General features: G+C 38.6%; 1 protein-coding gene and 1 long non-coding RNA gene across 2 annotated transcripts; one reads left to right on the top strand and one right to left on the bottom strand.

Moving 5' to 3' along the window:
- Window positions 1-6,191: 6,191 nt before the first annotated feature.
- Window positions 6,192-11,168, top strand: LOC144667480 (uncharacterized). Its single transcript, XR_013573320.1, has 3 exons — window positions 6,192-6,730; window positions 7,065-7,190; window positions 9,533-11,168. It is a non-coding gene; the product is annotated as an uncharacterized LOC144667480 (long non-coding RNA).
- A 609-nt stretch (window positions 11,169-11,777) lies between these two features.
- Window positions 11,778-21,313, bottom strand: LOC144667327 (uncharacterized). The gene is made up of 7 exons (XM_078528715.1): window positions 21,214-21,313; window positions 20,212-20,373; window positions 19,750-19,827; window positions 16,377-16,444; window positions 15,923-16,099; window positions 12,340-15,753; window positions 11,778-11,906 (listed from the first exon to the last, which is right to left on the bottom strand). Exons 1-6 carry the CDS (start codon window positions 21,290-21,292, stop codon window positions 12,352-12,354), a joined length of 3,966 nt encoding a protein of 1,321 aa, XP_078384841.1. The 5' UTR covers window positions 21,293-21,313; the 3' UTR covers window positions 11,778-11,906; window positions 12,340-12,351.
- Between the last annotated feature and the right edge of the window lie 491 nt (window positions 21,314-21,804).

The raw sequence follows: 21,804 nt of genomic DNA, 5'->3' as shown, positions 1-21,804 counted from the left end.
TTACAAAAGCGGGGAACATGGGAAAGGAATGCAAAATAGAAAGGACCGTTTTACTCGGTTGGCTTGCATTAAGAGAAAAATGTCGTTCCATTTTACAACGGTCAGTTCCTGTTGGTCCGACCGGTCGCACTTTGATATGGGGCCCGAGTGGGTAAAATGAGAACTGGGATTTAGGCAAATTTTCACTGGGACAATAGGATTTGGATTACTGGGACTGGGAAGCACAAACAAGTACTATACAATACTGTAGAACTTTCATAACCTCATAGTGTAGCACAAGATGGAAAAGAAACGTACCCATAAACCGTCTGTTTTTAGGCTAGGCTACTTTGTCAACTCGAATAATCTATAAAATGTTTTTCGTTATTCACATGGAAAAATTCCGATCTCGCGTGATTACATTACAGATAAGATTGCGTGATCCCGTATCGAGTAAACTGAATGTCCATCAAGCCTTTGAGTAGGATATAAAATAATTTTTAATATGCAAATAGTTTACAGCTTTACTATAAACTAAATTACCTTTAAGCGCGATTACTTATCCACGTGTTATACAACAAAACCAAAATCTAGCATTTTCAACATTTCAGTTTTGTGCGACAAAGCTCTACAGTACGTATAAGACATGATCATGCAACTCGTCGAAATAACACCCGAAATAAATACTGTATACAAGATGTCTTCCTTTTTGAAAGTCTGCTCAGCAAAAATCGCTTATTTTGCTACATGTAAAACTTGGAAATAACGAACTTGCCGTTTAAATAAAAAAATATTTTCTACGCTATGTACAAGATATCATTTTAGAACATCTATACTAAGGACGCTTTCGATTAGACCGAACTGGCCTGCCAGACTGGTATATTGGAGAACAGAATTCCGTTGTTAGTCAGATTTGTCCTTTAAAATCAGTCAATGCATTAATATTATCAGTATTATACACTGTTGGGGTAGTCTAATGTAAAAGGCCCACCGGAACGGCCGGTCAGTTCTTACTAATGGAAAGCGCCCTAAGGGACGGAACAATATTTTCTTGGAAGGGGGGGGGGGATGAAAAATTTTCCTCTGCAAACTTTTGTTTTTAGTTTATGCACCTCTGCAAACATTTTTTTTCGAAATTCTTACTATTTTTTGTTATACATATCGTGTTTGCAAACAATTTATTTTGTCTTTCCAGGCCCTGCAAACAATTTTTTTCAATATTTTTCATTCCCCCCCCCCCTCCAAAAAATTAATGGTCCGTCCCTAAGAGTGCTCTTTTTCAGTAGTGTGACACAGCTGGATTTAAAAAAAAAAAAAAGAAATAGTCTTATGTCTCTTATTCATTCATGACCATGGCTAAACAATAACCACCGAAATAAATAGCATATCATTTAAAGTGCAATAAACACCGCGTTCTTAATAGGGCTTAATTTACACGATGTGTCCTTGCCGTGCGATGGCTAACTGTTCAGTTGAAGCTCTTAGAGCTGCCTCGTAACTTGGCGGCGGTGACAGAGGCTCGCCAGAAAGTGATAAACAGCTGTAAGGTGGCGGACCGCTGTCAGCTATAGGGTCCGGACTTAATAGGCTTCCATCAGGTGGATTTTCATTGGGTTGATCTTCAACTGGGTTCGATTCGGCCTCGCGCGCGCGAACATTTGAATTTAAACCGGCTCCCTGCAGACCTGTTATAAACGCTGGACGTGTGTTCCAGTTTTCAGTTCCAGAAGTCCTAGGATGCGCAAATCCTGAAGTTCCAACTGCAGTTTGCAGCGTAGCTCTTTCTGCATCCTTTCGCTTTTGCGACACAAAATGACAACAAAACCCGAAAAAAATGGAGATTGCAATGACCGATAGAACAAAAATAGCCAAAGGATCCGCCATTCCAGCCTCTTCTTCCAAACCTACATCAACTCACGCGGAATTTAAAGTCTACAGCTCACTAATCCAAGTCAGCAAAGAAAGCCCTTGAAGACAAATCCCAAAAAGAGGCGCACACATCTGTTTTTGAGAAAGATCGATTGACACGTACACTTGTGCAGCAAAGCGCTGGTTCAAACAATCTCTATCTTCCCATAAGGCGGATGTTTAGCGCGGAAATCCCTTGTAGAATTATTACCCTTTTTCTTAGGATGTCGTCAATAACAAAGTGATATTTTTAAAAACGTGCACAGTCGCTTCTTTTCAACTTCGAAACAGAAACTTGCGATTTCTCCGCCGTCATCTTCAATATAAACAAGTGCATTAGAAGCTATCAGATAACAGGTTTCATTTAACGTCATACGTGCCTCTCAAATCTCATTGACGTTGTTTGTTTCAAAAGCCTAAAAGTCCCAACTAAACGTAAACAAATGAAAGAAACTTGAAAAATTTCTTCAGATTAATTTTTATTCAAGATGAGGTAAAGAAACGTTTTGAAAAGCATTTATGGTAACTCGATGTAGTTTTTTTAGCCTCTGGGTGATGGTTTTGAAAATAAAAATTCACTCGGAAGCCTATTTTCGATTTTTTTAAAATTATACCATGATGATCACATATGACTATCATTTTAACTGGTTTCTTAGCAACAGAAGTGACCATAAATATAATATCTCTTATTTTTCAAACAAGCATGATTTTCTCGAAATCTAGTCAGACACTTTGTATTCATTTTCTAATATTTCAAAGTAAAGTGGATTGGCTACCTATAGAGGAAATGTAAGAGCGTTTATATGTAAATCAAGAGTAAAGTTTTGTGTAGGATTTGGTTTTTCGTTTAAAGGTTTTTTAAAGGTGATTAATATTTTATAACATAAAAGAAGCTCCGTTAACGGCTACGATTACGAAATATTTAATTTTGAAGAACTGCGCTCAGACATCTCGAAACAATATCAAAGCGCCCAATCACCTTTAACGGGATATTTTCAAAATGCTCTTACATATTTTTTTTGAAACGTGGTCAGCAACAAGAATAATGGTGGTGCTATATATTGCAGTCGAAATTGAGAGAAAAAAGCTATTGAAAGCTTCGGAAAATAACACCGAATTGTGGCTGCCATTTACCATCTGTCTATTTCCCCCCTGATGCACGTGCAATGAATATCAATTCAAATTCCCGCCCTTGGCCACGCTTCAAGTCGTGTGTCAAGATGTCATGTTAATGGTATAAAATATGCAATGTATACGTAATGTGCATGTATCGACAACCATGCCTCTGAAACTTCGAAAAACTTTCTCGCTGCAATATAATTTATAGCTTTCCGCGGCATGGTTGTCGATATACTACACTGGCACGTATACATTGCATAACATGTTGACGCACGGCTTGCTGGTGGCCAAGGACGGGGATTTAAATAAATATTCATTGCCTTTGCATCAAGGGGGAAATAGACAAGGAATAAATTATACACAATCCTTCTCCCCAGAAGGTAAACGGAATTCGAAACTCAGCTACCATTCGGTGTTATTTTCACAATGCACAGCCATTATTCCTGTTGCTGACCACATTTAAAAAAAATTGTAAGAGCATTTTGGAATTTCGAAATATCCTGTTACAGGTGAATTATATTAGGCGCCTTGACTTTGTTATTAATTGAGCTTGATTGACATTCGCCTTAAGTGGGAGGCGCGGTGGCCTAATGGTTAGCTCGCTCGACTCCGAGTCGAACGGCCCGGGTTCGAGGCCTGGCCGGGGCGCTGCGTTGTGTTCTTGGGCAAGACACTTTACTCTCACAGTGCCTCTCTCCACCCAGGTGTATAAATGGGTACCGGCGAATTTACTGCTGGGGGGTAACCCTGCGATGGACTAGCATCCCATCCACGGGGGAGTAGCAATACTCCTAGTCGCTTAATGCTACGGAAACCGGGATAAGCTCCGGCTGTATGAGCCTCATGGCTCGGACACAGACTTTACCTTAAATTTTCACAAGTTTAAAGTGGCTTTGAAACCCGCTCCGAGGAAATTTTTTCACTTTGCAGAAAAATTGTATCTTAACCTGTTGATCATATTTTAAAAGTAAAAAACAGGGGTCGCCGGACTCGTTGTCAAGTTATAACCGCTTAAAGAGAAAATTAAGGGTGCTTTTAACAGGTTATACCGTTGCTATGGTAACCAGTGACGTCAAGAAAATAGCTACAAATTGTTTGTCAATGGTCGGGCATTTGTTTGATAGCAGTAACTGATAAAGATTTGTAGCACTGACCCATCAAAGTATAAGAGCTTGAAACTGCTGGAAACTGTTGTCAGCCTCCTCAGGAACTGCACTAGTTGTCTTTGTTCTAGGACTACCGGTAGGTGGACCCAAGGACGAGTCCTCGGTCTTCAGTTGAGATTCTTATCGGGATTCTTTACACGTACCTTTCTGTCCTATTTGTAACGTTTTTTGTTTATTTACAGCAGTGCTAAATACATTGAGTCCTTTTTATACCTTATTTTATTATCAACAGTATCTAAGAAATCGGTAACGTTTTTCACAGGCAAACGTTTTGTCAATATCTACATCTTTTAAATTTAATTGCGTTACAATTACTTGTTACGTCGACAAACTGTAAAAAACATAGGCGTGTCGAAAAACCTACAAGCTTTAAGCACAATAACGAACGCTACGCTAAACTTCACTGAAACTTAGCAGTCTAAATCTTAGGAACCTTCCATTGATATTACCTTATTATAGGAAATTAACGATACATGTAATTAACGCGAATTTCAAAAATTCGCGTTAATTTCATGTACCTTAATTTATGTCATTGTTAATTAAAATCACACTATTTTCCAGCATTGTTATTTTAAGACGATAATTGTTATGTTTACACGACATCTACGTCTCCGTCAAAGCTGCAGGACTAACAGAGGCAGTGGAAAGCATAAGGACGGGATGTATTTCATCCCTGGACCCATTCATTGAATATTATTCACTATTTGGTCTGTTTAACCCTTTAAGTCCTAGCCACGCATATGTGCGTGGAAAATACCAGCAGTGATTGAAAAAACTCTAGCTTTTACATATCTGGGCACATGATAGTAATGACTGCTTTTTATGGCAAAGTGATAATTTTCATAGCTTTAAAAGCCAACTAACTGACTAAAATTCTTGATTTCTGTTGCATATGGTTGTTTGTTCAGCAGCAAATCTGAAAATGCCCGTTTTCTACGTAACAGGACAACAACAAAAAACACACATCTTTGCCTCCATTTTTTTTAATGAAAAAATAATTCTGACTTCAAAAATATACATTTGCAGCAAACTTCAACCCTATTCCCTTCCGTTCACCAAGGAAATTTCCCATCAATCATTCAGCAGACTCAGCAATTACTATTCGATTAGAGCTATGCTTGCAAACCTGTAATTTCCTCGTTGCTGACCGAAAGGGATGCTTGGGAAAAACAGTCATGGCGACATAAGTGTCGAGCCACCCAATCCTGCCGGCAAAATGTTGCACCGATTGCATTCTTTGGAAGTCAGAACTCGTCCAAAATGCCTTGGCAGGTCTTGGAATCCACCCACAGAACGGCCAGAGAGACAACTTTACCAATGAACCGCCATCTTTCGATTCGAATATTTCTGGCGTTCCAATCAAGACAAAATCATCTCTCACCTCTGGTTTCTTTCAGATGCTGGCCTCTACCCACCATTCTAGCTTAATGATGCCAGCCTGGGGGCTTCTGCAGTGGAAAATGACTCGAAAAAACACTTATAAACGAAATATTCGCCAGATTCGAGCCCGTATGCTCGCTCAACAAGAAAGAAACGGTTGAATGCTGACGTCACAATAAAACTTTGAGCCATCAGTGTTTTGAAACAGCACACATTTTTACTTGAGCTTCTTATATGCAATCACGAAATTCGACAGATTAGTTTAAGCCCAGAAAACTGCTTAAAAAATACCAGAACCTTAGGATTCTAAGGGTTAAACATGTTCAATATCTCTGTTGTGTATGGTTTATCAGAATTAAACCTCGAGTTCTGTTGTTGGACGTTGTTGTTTTGTCTTTTAAATAGCGCAGGTTGCTATAAAAATTACTATGCATCAATCTCGCGTTGATAAGCTGCATGTAAGCACTCACCACACGAGAATTCGCGTTAATTAAATGCATTTTAACATAAGTTTTCGACCATTCGCGTTAATTTTATTACGCGTACATTTTGTTCGCGTTGTTAAAATGCTTCGTTATAGCGGAGCTCCTTAGCGGCCCGTAAGGGCCGCAGAGCGGAGCACCATACCCATAAAAAAAAACACATGAAAAAAAAAAACACATGAAATAAAATAGGAAACCTCTGCATCCGAGTTTTCATGGTCATCATGGCTAGCGGCATGCCTCGCGGGCGCGTACGGCGGCGTACGTACGTACGGTGTTGCGCACATCCGGGATCTTGAAAGGTCTTGACAACTCGCGCAGTACTGGCGCGAAATAATTTTGCAGTGTGAGGTCTAAACAGCTAGTCTGAAAGTTAGAACTTGAGACAAACACATTTATTTTGGCTCCTTGTTATGCCGATGACTACAAACGAGAGCAGGGTAAACTTAACTTCGAGGAAACAGGGTTTAAGCGATTTGCGACGGGAAAGAGATCGCGAGAGATCCAGAAAACCCGGACAGAAAGCAGGCGAAAAAGTATAGCAAAGCGCCTGTCGAACCTGGTAGCAAAGTAGCGAAGAAAAGCGACTAAAATAGCAAGAGAGGTGCCGAGGAAACAGGCAAAGAAATAGCGGAGAACAAGGGAACGGAGATAAAACGAGCAGACGAGTGTACCTACTGTGGCCAACTGGTGAAGGTGAGTACAAAACTGCAGTGTTTCCGTCATTTAATATCTCTACGTTTTGTCTTAAGCTTACTTTATACGCAAAGTAAGCTTATATTGACGGCACATTTTACTTGCTCTCGCCACTAAGCATTTGCTTGTGACATGAACAATGTTGAAATATACTATTCGTTAAAATTCAGTTTTACCAGGTTTTACTGATCAAATAGGAGGATTTGATTATGTAAACAAATAATTGTTGGGCCTTCGAGGAACGAATTCACAAAGAATATCACTTCAACACATCTCGAAGAAAATTAAGCTTACGATTTTTAAATGCTTGTGATATGATTATTTTGTTTTACAGTGCTGGAAGAGCAGTTGAGATGAGAATGAAAGTGATGTCAGTTTGCACGAAGCACCTGGAATTTCGTTAACTCCGAGTGAAATAGATCGATTCAGTGTATGCAGTTTATTGATATTCATGATGGAGGTAAAATTACTGTTCATTTAGTCAGAGTAAATAAACTTCAGCTTCATTACTTAGCTCTTTCGTTCCCAAATATATTAAATAATCCACTTGTCATGTAGTTCTGTTCACTATTGAGCGTTCATGTGGATTACATAACAATGTCAACAATTTTGAGATTTTGAGGTCTGTTTTGCTGGTTTCATTCAGAATGTCAACAGTAAATGTTATATTTGTCATAAAAAAATCACAATCTTGTTGTGGAATTTGGAAAATGCACACAACAAAGGTTAATGACTACTGGAAAACTGGAATCTTTGTGAGTAAATTCATGCCATTTTAGACACTGTATGCAGCTGTGCATGCAAACTTATTATTAATTAAATGTGTATCTTTAAAAATCTTAGTATTACTGTTAAGAGAAAAGCTTTTAAGATGTGGCAATGTTTTTCCTATGCATGTACATGTATATATAGGGGTAGAGGGGAGGGGGAGTATTTAAAGGTCAAACCTTTTAAAGAGGGGGTGTAAGGGTTTGCAGTGATGCTTTGAGTTTATTAAAATATCAGGACCTGAACAATCGATGGAATCGATAATCGATGGCAATCGATAACAATCGATGACAATCTATATCAATTAATCGATTGATATTGATAATCGATGAACAATCGATCGCTAAAGTTTTTGTGATTATCGATTGTCATCGATTATCAATTTCATCGATAATCGATGACAATCGATCAATTAACTAACATCGATTTTCATCGATTATCAATATCATCGATTACCAATTCAATCGATCATTTAACTGCCATCGTTTTTTATTTGACTAGTATTTGATAAATATGTTTACTTTAAAACACACGGTCTCTCTTGTATGTTATATTTTATTAGCAACAACAATGATAACCTTTCCAAAAAATGTCAATACAACGAGAAACTTACTAACTTAACAGTAATAAGGCAATAATTATTTAAAACAAACGTTTTAAGCTTAAGTCTTATTCGCCTCCATCAACGAAGCGTACGCTTTTCGGTCTGGTTTGCTTTCGAACCAACTCCTGGCAAAGTAAATAGAAATCGCAACTTACAGAATTCCTCGCTGTCTAAGTACAATGTAATTTTTCTAAAACTCTGTCTTGTAGTCCATAAACATTTTCTCGCTCGTCCGAAATATTTCAAATCAAACAGTAGCAGAGAGAACTCAAAAATACGTCGTCCGTACGTCGGAACGAAAACGAGACAACAGTGGGAGTCTGGGGATGAGTTTCGCCTGTCACGTCCGCCATTTTTGACTCGGTCACGAATAACGAAGTGTCTTTGGAATTCTAGCGCTAGCAAACAGTAGGAAACTCGAATGAAAAACAGAAACATTAAAGCTTATGATGTAAACTTCATCTCAATGGAAAGGAGCTTTATTATTTTTTTTTACAAAACAACATATGTAAGTATTTACTTCATGCTTCGGATTGATTGTGTGTTTAATGCCAATCGATGGCAATCGATGAAGTTCGCGACCACCAAAGTGTGATTATCGATTGATCATCGATTGGCCGATGCCAATCGATGCCAATCAACAGTAATTAATCGATTGTCATCGATTGATCGATTGATTTTCCGATCATCGATTTTCATCGATTGTTCAGGTCCTGAAATATTTACAGTAGAACCCTGCTAACTCGAACTCTGAAGGGAAACGAAAATGAGTTTGAGTTAGCGGGGTTTTTCGAGTTAGCGGGGTTGATTGAATATTTTATTTGCCAAGTTAATAATTGATAGTTTACTGATTTTTAAGCACTTCAGTATACAGTACTGTGCAAATTGAACTTATCTTGCCAGAAACTCTAAAGCGACCACACATTCTTTTGTTAAGAGTGGAAAATGACTGTCAAATACATGATCTGTTCATTGCTATAATCAATGGGCAACCGTTGCGAGTTGCAAGTTCTGGAATTCGAGTTATCAGGGTAAAAAGTTTGACCCAAATTTTGTTCAAGGGAAACAAAATTTAGTTCGAGTAAGCGGGGTTTTCGAGTTATCAGAGTTCGAATTTAACCGAGTAAAAATGACTGAAAAGTGGGGTCAAATCCAAGGGAAATGGAAGTGAGTTTGAGTTAGCAAGGTTGTTCGAGTTATCCGAGTTCGAGTTACCGGGTTTTTTTTCTGTAGTTGACTTCGCAGTTATCAGTAAAAAAAAAATAGTCTGTGCTGATACATCTCTGTTAAATATATAAGGTATCCTTTCGCATCCAGTAGTTTTGCTTCACTTTATACAAGCTTGCGTTAAGTGTTTTGTTTTATAAATTATTGATTTTCATACCAATTAATCAATTTTAATTTAATCTGTGGCATTTGACTTTTTTCAGGGTTAACATGAATTTCAGAATTTGCAGAGCCACAGACACAAAAACAGAATGTGGACAAGGACATCAAAAGAAAACAGGAAGGATTAAGATTATCCAGCTTGATGTTTGGGTGTCTTCATGATGCCATTTTCAAGAGACTAGTAAATTACATGTAAATTGAAATCAAGAAAAGCTGCAAATGAGCAAAGTTTATATTTTAAATGTTAACGTATTTACAGTGTACTTCAGAAAACAACTTCTTGATTGACCTGTCTCTTTCACATCTTTTTAGATGTAACAAGGGCATTATGAAGTGATCTTTTTAAGAATAATTTATGCAGCCAAAACAGTAACAGCAGAAATGAATGGGAGTTTAAAATTGCTATTTTCAATGTTTTGGCTGGTAAGAAACCACATGTGACCAAGCTAAAATCTCTTTGGCCGGTTAACATGACCTGTAAGTGTCCAAATATTTTGAGCCCTCGACTACACAGGACTTACATGTAGTTGTCTAATTACTGTATATCATAAGATCTTTGGTTGACCTTGGGGGAGGTAGTGGAGTTAAAAAGCAATGTAATAATTTGAATTTGGATTGGTAATGCTGAAACTGGTGGTACTGTAATTCTTAAGTATAGACGTTAAAATCGTGATTGCAAGCAATATGCAATACCAATTTCATTCTTATGTGTTGTATGCTGCGTACAATTTATAAGAACAGCTATAATGTTAAAATTAGTGAAATATTCTAAAGCCAGATTAAATTTGCAGTATCCATTAGGTACCATGAAGCAACCAAATTGTGACTCATTTGCTTACTTTGTGAACTTCATGACGAATGGGCAACATGACTCCACAAAAATGTGTACAATAAAGCATACAAATTTTTAAAAGAGCAGTCAAAGTATTGATGCTTTTTTTCTTGCATAGTTTTATACACAAGCAAACATGATTCTATTTTTTCTGCGTAATCAAAGAACAAAACTGAGTTTGAGACACACAAACAATATTCTATCTTCCCAGAATTTTTGTTTTTTTATTTCTGTAAGTGAAGTGAAACCCCTTAAGAGGAAGGGGACTCAAAAAGACATGTAAAATTAAAAAAGGTGCTATCATCCTTTTTTTTGGGGGGGGGAGGGGGTGGGATGGGGTTACAGAATGTCCCTTCTTTGCTTCCAGTTAGTTTCACTCCGGTTTGCTTGTAGTTAGGTTCACCCCTGTTTGCTCGCAGTTAGCTTTATTCATCCGGTGTGCTTGGGATTAGCTTTCACTCTAGTTTGCTTGTGGTTAGCTTTCACTCCGGTTTGCTTGGCATTAGCTTATGGCAATATGCTGTAAACCCTTTGCTACATGTATGACCTCTGCCATTTCCATTCAAAATTAAAATATAGGCAAATAGTGAAAATAAAAACAAATGAATGAATGAAAAAAAGAAAATTAACCATATTCTTAATGTAGATGTATATTATTTCCTATATACTCTAAATGTTAAGTGCTTTGCTAATTTACCACGTGATATGCCTATCTACCCCAACATGCAGCCCTACTACCCCCTCCTTATCTACGAAGGTTACATAATTACCCGTTTTGCAGCATAATTTCCCATCCAGACTTCTGGATCATAATGCTGTCGGTGGAATTAAAACGTTTTGATTGATTTTGTTTGTTCTTGGCTTATTTGGTGTTGCTGTATACGGTACTCCCATATAAGGGCTATACGGGTATGTGCTGCTCAACAGGGTATGCCTTTTTCCTCTCTGACTCTGAAACAAGGTATACAAATCACTCTTTTGACTGTGGAACACTATCAAGATTAGCTATGAAAATCCGCTCCTCTCATTGGTTTTTCTCCAAGCCACAGACAAAGTCAAGTGAGCGCTTTGTGATGTACGCTAGTGTTTTTATATCTATCTTCATATATTTTTCATTGTGGATATTGTCTGGAACAGGGTACCTATTTTACACTGTTTGTCTGGAACAGGGTCGCAAATTGAGCCGTTTTTCTCTGGAACAGGTCCAGAGTCTCAGCGACTCAGTGGCACACCCCTTGAGTAAATTTTAGGGAGTACCTCTTCCCCCCCCCCCCCCCGGGACACGGTAAAAAAAAGTAAGTAACAATATTAAAATTTATAAAAAAAAAATAAAACGAATATTATATTCTTAGCCTTAAAATTGTACAATGGCTTGAATTCAGGTTTCAACAAAGTGCAAAATAATTAACTGGGGAGCTCCGCTTTTAGGCTTGCCTAAATCTATATATTATTCCTATAATAAGGTAATTCCCGTCGCAAATGACACAAAGTATATATATAAAGTTTCTTGTCACTTGCTTGTAGCTGCTTGTATATTATCATGACTGTTTCACTATGAAGGAAGGTAACTCTTAGATCAGCACCTACAATGCAAAAGGCAAAGTAAGTAAGTCTCCAAAGTAAATTAACCGGCAAAACAACGTGAAAACCACTTTGTTAAACTGACCAATCAGAAATGCCCCACAATAGACACTTATTTAACCTTACTTATGCAATACTTTTGAAATATTATTTTCCCTCCTTCTAGATACTGCCTTTACCTTATGTTAATCGCAAACCACTGTCAAAGGTCGTCAAATGATGTACGAATAGCTTTCCAAAATTCTGACTTTTTATAACAAGAAAAATCTCATTTATAAATCTTAGTTATCCTTAACACAAAACAGTTTGAATTCGAAATAAAAACGAAACAACGTGTAAACGGTAATTGAACGAGGGAATTCTTTTCTTAGCCCTTAACCTTCCACAACAAAATATACCAGTTAAATTAGTACGGTAGAGTATGGTTTTACTTACAATAAAAGACAACTAATCGGTTGCTCCAAATGTCAGTGTGACGTCATCACCAATGAGCACGAATGGAGCCCAGTATTTCACTTTCTTGAACTTTTCAGACTCTCTCATGGACTTCATCGCTCGGTTCAGGGCTTTGCTGGCACTTCTTCCTTTGGCCAGGTCTTGGTAGAAACACTTCATGAATTCCAGAGTGGCAGCATCATCAATCGCCCACAACGATACCAGAACAGAACGAGCACCAGCACCCATAAATGCCCGTGCAATGCCAACCACACCCTCAGCCTTGATCTCACCACGACCACTATGACAGCAGCTCAGTACAACCAGTCTTGCTCGTACCTGAACACTCAGCACATCTGCCATTGTCAACATGAAGTCTTTCTCAGTCGGATTCTGGGATGCTCGTGTAGGATTTGGTGCTAAGGCAATTTCTCCCGTTTCCATGCGACCATGTGCTGCAATGTGTATTAGGGCAACAGAAGAGAGTCGTTGTAACACTGCGTCCTTTGTTGCATCAGTTTCAGTGAGGGGTGCGGCGTTAAGTATTCGTCCAATCATCTCTACTTCCTCTCTAGCGCATGGCAACTGATGAAGCTTCCTACCCCGATAGGTAAATTCTTGCACCCAGGGATCTCCCACGAGAAGTGCCCCAGTCTTACAGTGGTAATCTGCTGGACAATCTGAAATCAGTTTCAAACTTGTTAGGGATGGTGTCACTCGGATCCTGAAAGATTCACTCAAATATTTAGCATTAGAGTCCATGAATGCTGCAAAGGGGAGCAAGCAAAGTGGACCTTCCGGGACAAGTATGATTTCGTTTCCATGAATCAAGTCTGCAACAGGACCAAAGACGAAGTCATACAACGTTCTTAAAGAAGTTGGCTGAAGGTGCAAGGAAGGTGATACCGTCTGTTGAACGGGTTCCTCATTTGCCAGCGTTTCATCTCTCAGATCATCCAATGAACGATCCTCGCATTTTACACCACTTCTCACACCAATTTCCTTAAAGGCATTCTGAATCAAAGAACGAACGAAATTGGCCACATCATTCCGCCAGCGTTTATCGCTTATTTCTTTTCTCCTCAACTCAACATCTTTTCCTTTTTGACTAACCCAGAAAAAGATTTCTTGCTCGCCAAGAGCTGTAAAAACAATATTTGACGAAGCGCAAGTACGTATGTCATGGGTGTTTTCGTCCAGTGTGTGTGGGCCAACAAAAGCTGCATCAAATCCATAATTTAGTTCCATAAGATGTGTCAGTGCTTGTGCTCGTCCTTGTTCAGCAGCCAACAGAGCGTGAAGTACTTTGTGTTGCTTTAGAAAAAGACGCCATAAAGCAGTGTAAGCATTTTGGTACACATGTCGTAAATCAATTTTCCATTCATCTTTAAACTGCGTACCGTACGTAACGTCATTAAGTGCTTTTACACTTGATTGATAATAACTAGCAGCGTCGTGCAAAGAGCCCACTGTTTCAGAGGTACAACCCAGAAAATAGTACGCCTTTGCTTCTCCAGCCTTGTCTCCTGTTTCCTTAGCAATTTTAAGATGGCGTTTATTGAAGTCTCTGGCCTTTTCAAAATCTCCGAGACGGCCGTAAGCAGCTCCAAGATTTCCATACGCGATTCCTTCTCCAGACCTGACTCCAACTTCTTTGGCAATTTTTAGATGAAGTTCATGGTACTCTATGGCCTGCTCCAAATCTCCGAGAATGTAATATGCAAAACCAAGATTTCCATATGCTGTCCCTTCTCCAGACCTGTCTTCCAATTCTTTGGCAATTTTTGCATGAAGTCTATAGGATTGAACGGCATTTTCTATATCTCCGATGTTGAGATAGGCATTTCCAATGTTACCATAAGCGACTCCTTCTCCCTTTCTATATCCCATTTCTTTGGCAACTTTTAAGCTGAGCTTATGGTAAACCATGGAATTTTTGAAATTTCCGAGACAGTGGTATGCGTTTCCAAGATTACTGTACCCGCGTGCTTCTCCAGTTTTGTTTCCCACTTCTTTGATAATTTCTTGATAAAGTTCAAAGTAGTTTACGGCTTTTTTGAAACCTCCGAGACTGAGGTGGTCATTGCCAAGATTACAATACGCGTCTGCTTCTTGAGCCCTGTTTCCCTCTTCCTTAACAATATTTAGTTGGAGTTCATGGTAGTCTGTGGCCCGTTTAAAATTTCCGAGACTTTGATAAATGTTGCCAAGATGACAATAGGCAATTCCTTTCTCGAGTTTATCTCCCATTTCTTTGGCAATTTTAAGATGGTCTTCATGATAGACTATGGCTGTTTTCAAATCTCCGAGAGTGCCATGATCGACACCAAGGTTGTGATACGCGTTTCCTTCTGCATTTCTTTGTCCCAGTTCTTCAGCAATTTTTAGCTGACGTTCGTGATAATGAATTGCAGTTTTGGTGTCGCCTAGACCGAGATGGGCATTCCCAATATAACGATAGGCGCTTCCTTCTTCAGCTCTGTTTCCTTCTTCTTTGGCAACTTTTAGATAAAGTTCCTGGTAGGTTATGGCTGTTTTGAAATCTCCGATACTGTAGTGGTCATTACCCAGATCACGATACGCGCTTCCTTCTTTAGCCTTGTCTCTCACTTCTTTGGCAATATTTAGACTGAGTTCATGGTAGTTTATGGCTTGTTGGAAATCCCCGAGAACACGGTAAGCGATTCCAATATTACCACAGGCAATTCCTTCCTCGGCCTTATTTCTCATATCTTTGGCTATTTGTAGATGGCGTTCATGGCACTCAATGGCCTTTTTTACATCCCCGCAAATGCGATAAATGAGTCCAAGATTCCCATAGGCCCTTCCTATTCCAGCCCTATCTTGTACTTCATTGGCGATTTGGAGACGGAGCACGTAATAGTCTTTGGCTTTGTTTAAATCCCCGATACTGCTATAAGCGTTTCCGAGATTGCCATACGTGCTTCCTTCGTTGACCCTGTCCCTTGTTTCTTTCGATATTTTAAGACAAAGTTCATGGTAGTGTATGGATCTTTTGTAATCTCCGAGACGGTAATGATCATTGCCCAGATTACCATACGCGCAACCTTCTGAAGCCCTGTCTCCCACTTCATTGGCAATTTTCACCTGGAGTTCATGGCATTCTGTGGCTCTTCTGAAACAACTGAGAATACTATAAGCGGTGCCAAGGTTACCATAGGCGGTTCCTTCTCCAGCCCTATCCCCCACTTCCTTAGCAATTTTCAACTGTTGTTCGTAGCAGTTTGTAGCCTTTTTTACATCTCCAAGGTTTTGGTAAAGGTTGCCCAAAATACCGAACGCTCTTCCTTCTCCAGGCCTGACTCTTACTTTATGGCAGTCTACACCCTCTGTCACCGAGCCCTTTCTAGTATTTCTTTGGCTAATTTGAGGAAAGAGTCGTTGCTTTCCTGTAATAAAAAACAATTATATATATTTCCCCCCCCCCCCCCCCCCCCCCCCCCCCCCCCCCCCCCCTTTTTATGATAAAATTGTTTCATATGCCTCTTTTGTTTTTCTTGAAAGGGTATCTATCATTATACAACTGTCATTGAACAAGAGCTGCCTTCAGTTAGTTTGGGGCGCTCTTCGTTTCTCTATAACAATCGCGATCTTTCTTTTTTTCCTCAAAGCACGTCAAAGTTGTAAAGTGTTTGTAAAGAATCTTACTAGAAGCGTACTCTACAAATTTTATCCAATTATTTGATTTAGAAGCAGATATCGTCTTTAATTTCCATAATGCTTCGTTACTTTTGTCAATCTATTTAAAGTCAAGTAACTCATAATTTATCATCTGCAAGAAATAGTTGTCAAATCTAGAAAGTATTGAAAATATTCAAGAGAACAAAGAAATGATAGGTTAAGAAAGTTTCTTTGTTAAAACTTCATTAGAGTCATTAGAGGATAGGGCTATCACGAAGTTAATTTACTTGACTCCGATTAACGGATGCTAAGGCAGTGAGAATACAGACTGAGCAGATTGAAGGGCAAGTAGCTCTCTTGACTAGACAGGGGTAGCTTGTTGCTGTAAAGGATACTGCTAATCCATTTTCACACCAGGTGATGGCTTCTTCATAAAGTTGAAGCTCCAGGCAAGCACGCACTCCTAAGAAAAAAATCTACATTTACACATCTACCCTTTTTGTCTCGTGTCGTCATGACGACGTTGTCATGACGACACGAGATAATTCTACAGGGGGAGAACTGCATTCCATGCGTGTTTGCTTTCTGAGGCCGCCGAATTTTCCCGCCATGTCAACATTTGCTTTGTGAGGCCGCGGAATTTTCCCGCCATGTCAACATTTGTTTTGTGATCGGATGCCGCCGGAATTTCATATCAAAAAACTAATGTTTCTTTACAAAGGCCGCAACTAACGCGCTGGTTTATCAAACAGTAAGTTAGGAGTATTTATTGTAAAGGGCTTATTATGTAAAAATACAGGCACGCTAAAAAGATATGACGTTTTTTTCTGAACTTGCAGCAAACGAGCAAATTTTAAGTGGTCCAACAGGCAATAAAAATGGAACAGAAATAAGGCCCCTTTTAGCTGGCAACAGTGCCTATCCGCTAACGAACTGGCTAGTGAAACCCTACCCGGACAGAGGACGCCTGACTCAGGAGCAGCGAAAGTTTAAAACCTAAAGTTCGGTGCGCTACGATCTGTAGTGGAACGAGCATTTGGCATGTTGAAAGTTCGTTGGAGAATTGCGTTGAAAAAGGTTGAACAAAAAACGAGCATCCTAAAAAAGACTATGATTGCTACGTGACTTTTGCACAACTTTGTATTGAAAGGGGTGACCTTTGTGGCATGAATAACAACAATTTAATAACAGAAGATAAACGATTAGATAAAGACAATTATTTTGATGCCAAATCTTTAAAAATGTCAACTGTGGCGTTTGTTTGTTCAAATCTAGCGTTGTGCTGTTCCATACTTTTTCCCACATTTTAATAAAAGAACTCTGCCAGTCTGGAGTCGTACTTTTTTGCCTTTCTTTTTTCAGGCGGTTCTGATTCATCGAGAGAAACATTTACACTTTCGATTTGCAAAGCCTCGTTTACACTCGGCTCTGAGGTAAAGGTAGAACTCAATGTACACTGTAACCTTAACCTTTGTAAAAATGTTATTTGTTAAAGTAGGCATTGTAATGCGTGATATCGTGATATTACTATTTAAAAAGAAATGTTTACAAAAGTAGTGAAGAAACAATGTAATAAGTATTGTAAGTAGCATTGTAAGTAGTGTATGTATTTGTGTTATAAGTAGTGTTCTTTGTGTTGCAATAAATAAATTAAAAAAAAAAAAAAAGAAAAAAAAGAACTCAATGTATGACCGAAAGAGGGAAATTATATTTGATGAGTTTTCTTAGGATATCTAAAGCGCAAAACATACATTGTTTTTTATTTTTTGACCCGAAGATTGACCTGAGTCAAGAGGCACTACATGTAGCTTCATATATCCTGCTGTGAATTCCACGCTACAATGAACACAACTTTTATAGACGACAACAACAGCCTTTTCAGTGCATGAATGAAGCTCTTAAGAGGAATACACGTAGATGTGACGCATTTTTTTCTTTAAATTAGCTGTACGCTTTTCAATTTTGGATATATTTGAGCTGCAGCCAGCAGTTATCAAGAAAAATACAGACAAGTTTTACGTTCTTAAAATAACATTCTAACCTTTGCCGACAAGATTGTACTGAAAATCAATGAAATTAATTGTAACTCAAGCAGAAAACGCGTAGAAGAAGAATGAAATACACCAGGTTATTACAAACGCATAATACAATGTACTAACCGAAAGAGAGAAATTATATTGATGAGTTTTAGAACGGATCTGAAAAGCAGAAGTGTCTAATAATCAACAATTTCGTTGCCGTTGTTGTGCATATAACGCTAGTATACCGCAACTAAAATTGAGCGAGAAAAGCAGTTTTTAACATGAAGCTCTAAAATCTCTTTGGAGTGTCTTGTCTTGTGGTCGCTTGTAAAGTTTTAATTTGTGCAATTGTGAGATGTATCAGAATAACAGCTTCACTTTGCCAATTTAAAGAATAGCGTGCTTTCATTTGATATCTATTATTTTATCTTGAGAGTTTTGGAAAGTAGTTGAAAATCATTTCTGCTTACAACGCGTAGGGAAATGGTGGAAGTTTCAACAGGATATTTACTGTTACAACTGTATTTATAGAGATTACAGTCGTGGAATATAGCAGATATAGCTTTTATATCAACGTAACTAGTATACCTAATGGTAAAAATGTTGCTGAAAGAGAGGACGATGTAAATATCAGTTGTTCGATCTGTAAGCATTGTTCTTATCTTTGTGTAGACAACTTTTTTTAAATTTAGCCGCGGCAACAGATTGTATCGGGGTTAAAGAGGGATTGTAATCTAAGCAATTAGTTGGCGGTTCGGGATTGAATGTCAAAGTTAATCTTGCACACATAGCACATGTCGTTTGAACAAAAGGTTTGAATCGTTTGAATCGTTAGTCGATTGAATACCCAACCATTTTAAAGTTATGACCAGTTATGGTACAGCATAGTAAGCTCTGTGTAGAAGTTAAAGTCTCTCTTTAAAAGTGAGATTTGTGCGAGTTAAACACTACTACATAGTTTATTGCGTACGTTCGCGCGGAATCACGTGTCAAGCAAGATCGAATGTTTTCTATTAAGCAGAACTTAGCAGAATTTTTCATTCAGTAGATTTTAATAGCGAAGAAAATGACTGTAATTTACACGTTCTTCAGCCGCTGCGTTGTAGCTTTGGCGTTACAAAAAACATTAAGACCAGCTCAAGAGTGACCAAAACCAAATTTCTCCTCACAATATCAATACTAAATCAGGAGAAGAGGTTATAAGAATTAACAAAATCATCACCACTCGCATGTCATTATCACTTAACAGGCTAAGCGTTCACGAATAAACACCCAAAGCGATATCTCATATAGCGTGAAGAAAGCACATGGAAGTCATAGTATAAGTATACAGTAGAATGTATGCTTAGTGAACCAAAGTGCAATACAGCGTTTTTCCACAGCTAAGTATCTGTCTGTCATCTTTTTCTGCTGTTATTGGAGTCCTATAACTGATCAACTTTGCAAGCAATAAATAGACGTGAAAAGTGATCTCTTTTTTAAATAAACTCTAAAAAGTGACACGAGACACTAAGCCCAGAGGGCTTTTGATTCAGTTCTCGTCTTGATTACTACTAAATTAACAGCTTCAAGAAGAGTGTTTATTTCTTTGCCATCTTGAGGACTGGACTTGAGAAACCTTTAAGGTAGACTATATAGTATAATACCAGATAAATGCATTTTCCTTTTCTTGGCCATTTGTCAGTTCTTCGCACAGGTCAGCGCTTTAAGTTCCATGTGAAATAAGCTCCAAGACAGAACACCTTACCTATCTCTAAGGCTTCAATGTAAGTTGGGTGTAACTCCGTGGCAGCTTTTGCGTCGTTCAATGATTCCTGATAATTCCCTACCAAAAAGATGTAAAACTTATAAGCTCTTTGCCAAACTATTATTTTTTTACGACAAAGGGGATAGCCCAGTTGATCATGAAAGCGATCGCGATTGTAATGTCCTCAGTTTCACGGAACCGAAGGACTCGCAGTCGCAGTCAGGTGATACATCGCAACTTAACCTGTCTATTCCAAGCTCAAACTTCTCCTCACTCACTGCAGTGCATTTGGTTTAAAGCTTGTTACGGAAGTTGGTGGTACGTGAAAACGAAAAAAAAGTTGATGACTTTCGTTATTCTCCTCACGTGTCTCCTTGACAATGTATTGATGTGTAAGGAGAAATTGCATGTTGACAATTCTGTGTAAAAAAAAGCCTAAAAAGCCTAAAAATAAGATCTCACCCAGATAGAAATGAGCTGTTGCTCTGTTGTTGTACAGTTTGGCATTCAGGTCGTCATCCTTGCAGGTCACTTTAATTCCTTCCGTGTAGAAGTATACGGCGTTGGTGTATTCTTTCCTTCTGAGCTCACTATGACCTTCATTGTAATACACCTCTGCTATTGCTGAATAAAAAATAGTGGATGCATCGATTACAATCAGACTGAGTCGGTATCAATCGTTACTCGACAGAATAAAAACATATATTTTTTATTCTTTTATTCTTTGATTTTTTATTCTTCGCTTCTACTGAAGCTCGGGGCTGGAACGAAGTTGATTTCGAGTTTCACGCTACGTAACCATACCTATCTAAACTGAAGTCGAAAATTAATTGGGTTGTTGATAGCTGGTTTGATTTTCAATGATTTACCCAACTTGCGTTAATCATGACAACTAGTGAGCGACGAAGCACATTTCCCTTTTGTAAACGGGCGATGCCATTTTAGTGACACACTAATAGCAAAAAGTATGTCTGCCAGAAGTCGCCACACCGAATCAAACCCAGAATCTCTGACATGCTAACAATTGTGCCACAACACTACACCACGACACGTAACTGCCAAATCTCCAAAACATGACAGGTTTAATGGCTGATCCTATCCCTAGCCTAGCCGGAGCGTGAATCTAACTTAGGTCTTAATCTAGGTCTAATGTTATTTTTATAATCAGAGTACAGTTTCGACCTAGTCTAAACCTAAACTAGAATAGAAATGACACCGACTGTTGCCAAAGGTTACGGTTATATAATATATACCAATGATGCCATCCACCGTTGAAGAAGACAGAGAGGAGAGAAAATCTCCTAGGTGACCTTTGGAATACCCTCATAGTATTTATTGACGAGATAACTTTCCTCAAATACTGGCGCATGCAGTCACGGTGTTTACGCCACAAACAAGAGAAAAAAGGACAAAAGTAAAATAAAAATTGTAGTTTCGTAGGAAGGAAAGTTTTTTTAATCTCACCTATTAAAGTGTCGTCATCAAAATCCAGTCTTCTCCCTTCGACAAGCGGTGTGGTAATGTTGACTTCACTCCTCGCCATGGATGATGGGACGCTATGAATCTTACATAAACATTTTGAACTTAGGACGGACACTAATCGGCTTGTACGAACACGATGCACATTAAAAAACTCAGTGAAAACTAAGGACACTACGCGGTCGGAAAGTGAAACATGTGAAGTCAGCGCGATGGTATTGAAGGAAAAGTCTTTCTTGGTCTTGAAATCGTGAATAGACCATTTGCTGTATTCAGTCAAACTAAAACAATAGCTACTAGTGTTGAATTGTTACCGGCAAATGAAAACAGTAATTCAAAATCATTAGGTTTATAGAAGTTGAAAATGTTAGCTTTCATGTTTGTGATGCAAAAGTATTGAGTGTCTGTGGACTCTGCAGCCTTTAAAATTACTTACAGTTACTGTAGAAAGACTCGGGCAATTTACCCTACTTATCAATCTTTCATTTTCGTGCCTTCTTCCTCGACCGCCTTAGCAAGGAATTTGTCGAAGAAATGAATATTAAGCAAACTTGTACGTTAATCATTTGGTTTTCA

The sequence above is a fragment of the Oculina patagonica genome, chromosome 10 (assembly GCF_052425735.1).
Source record: "Oculina patagonica isolate OP01 chromosome 10, crgOcupat, whole genome shotgun sequence".
Classification (NCBI taxonomy): domain Eukaryota; kingdom Metazoa; phylum Cnidaria; class Anthozoa; order Scleractinia; family Oculinidae; genus Oculina; species Oculina patagonica.
The sequence above is the reverse complement of the archived record's forward strand: the minus strand, read 5'-3'. Positions and strand labels throughout refer to the sequence as shown.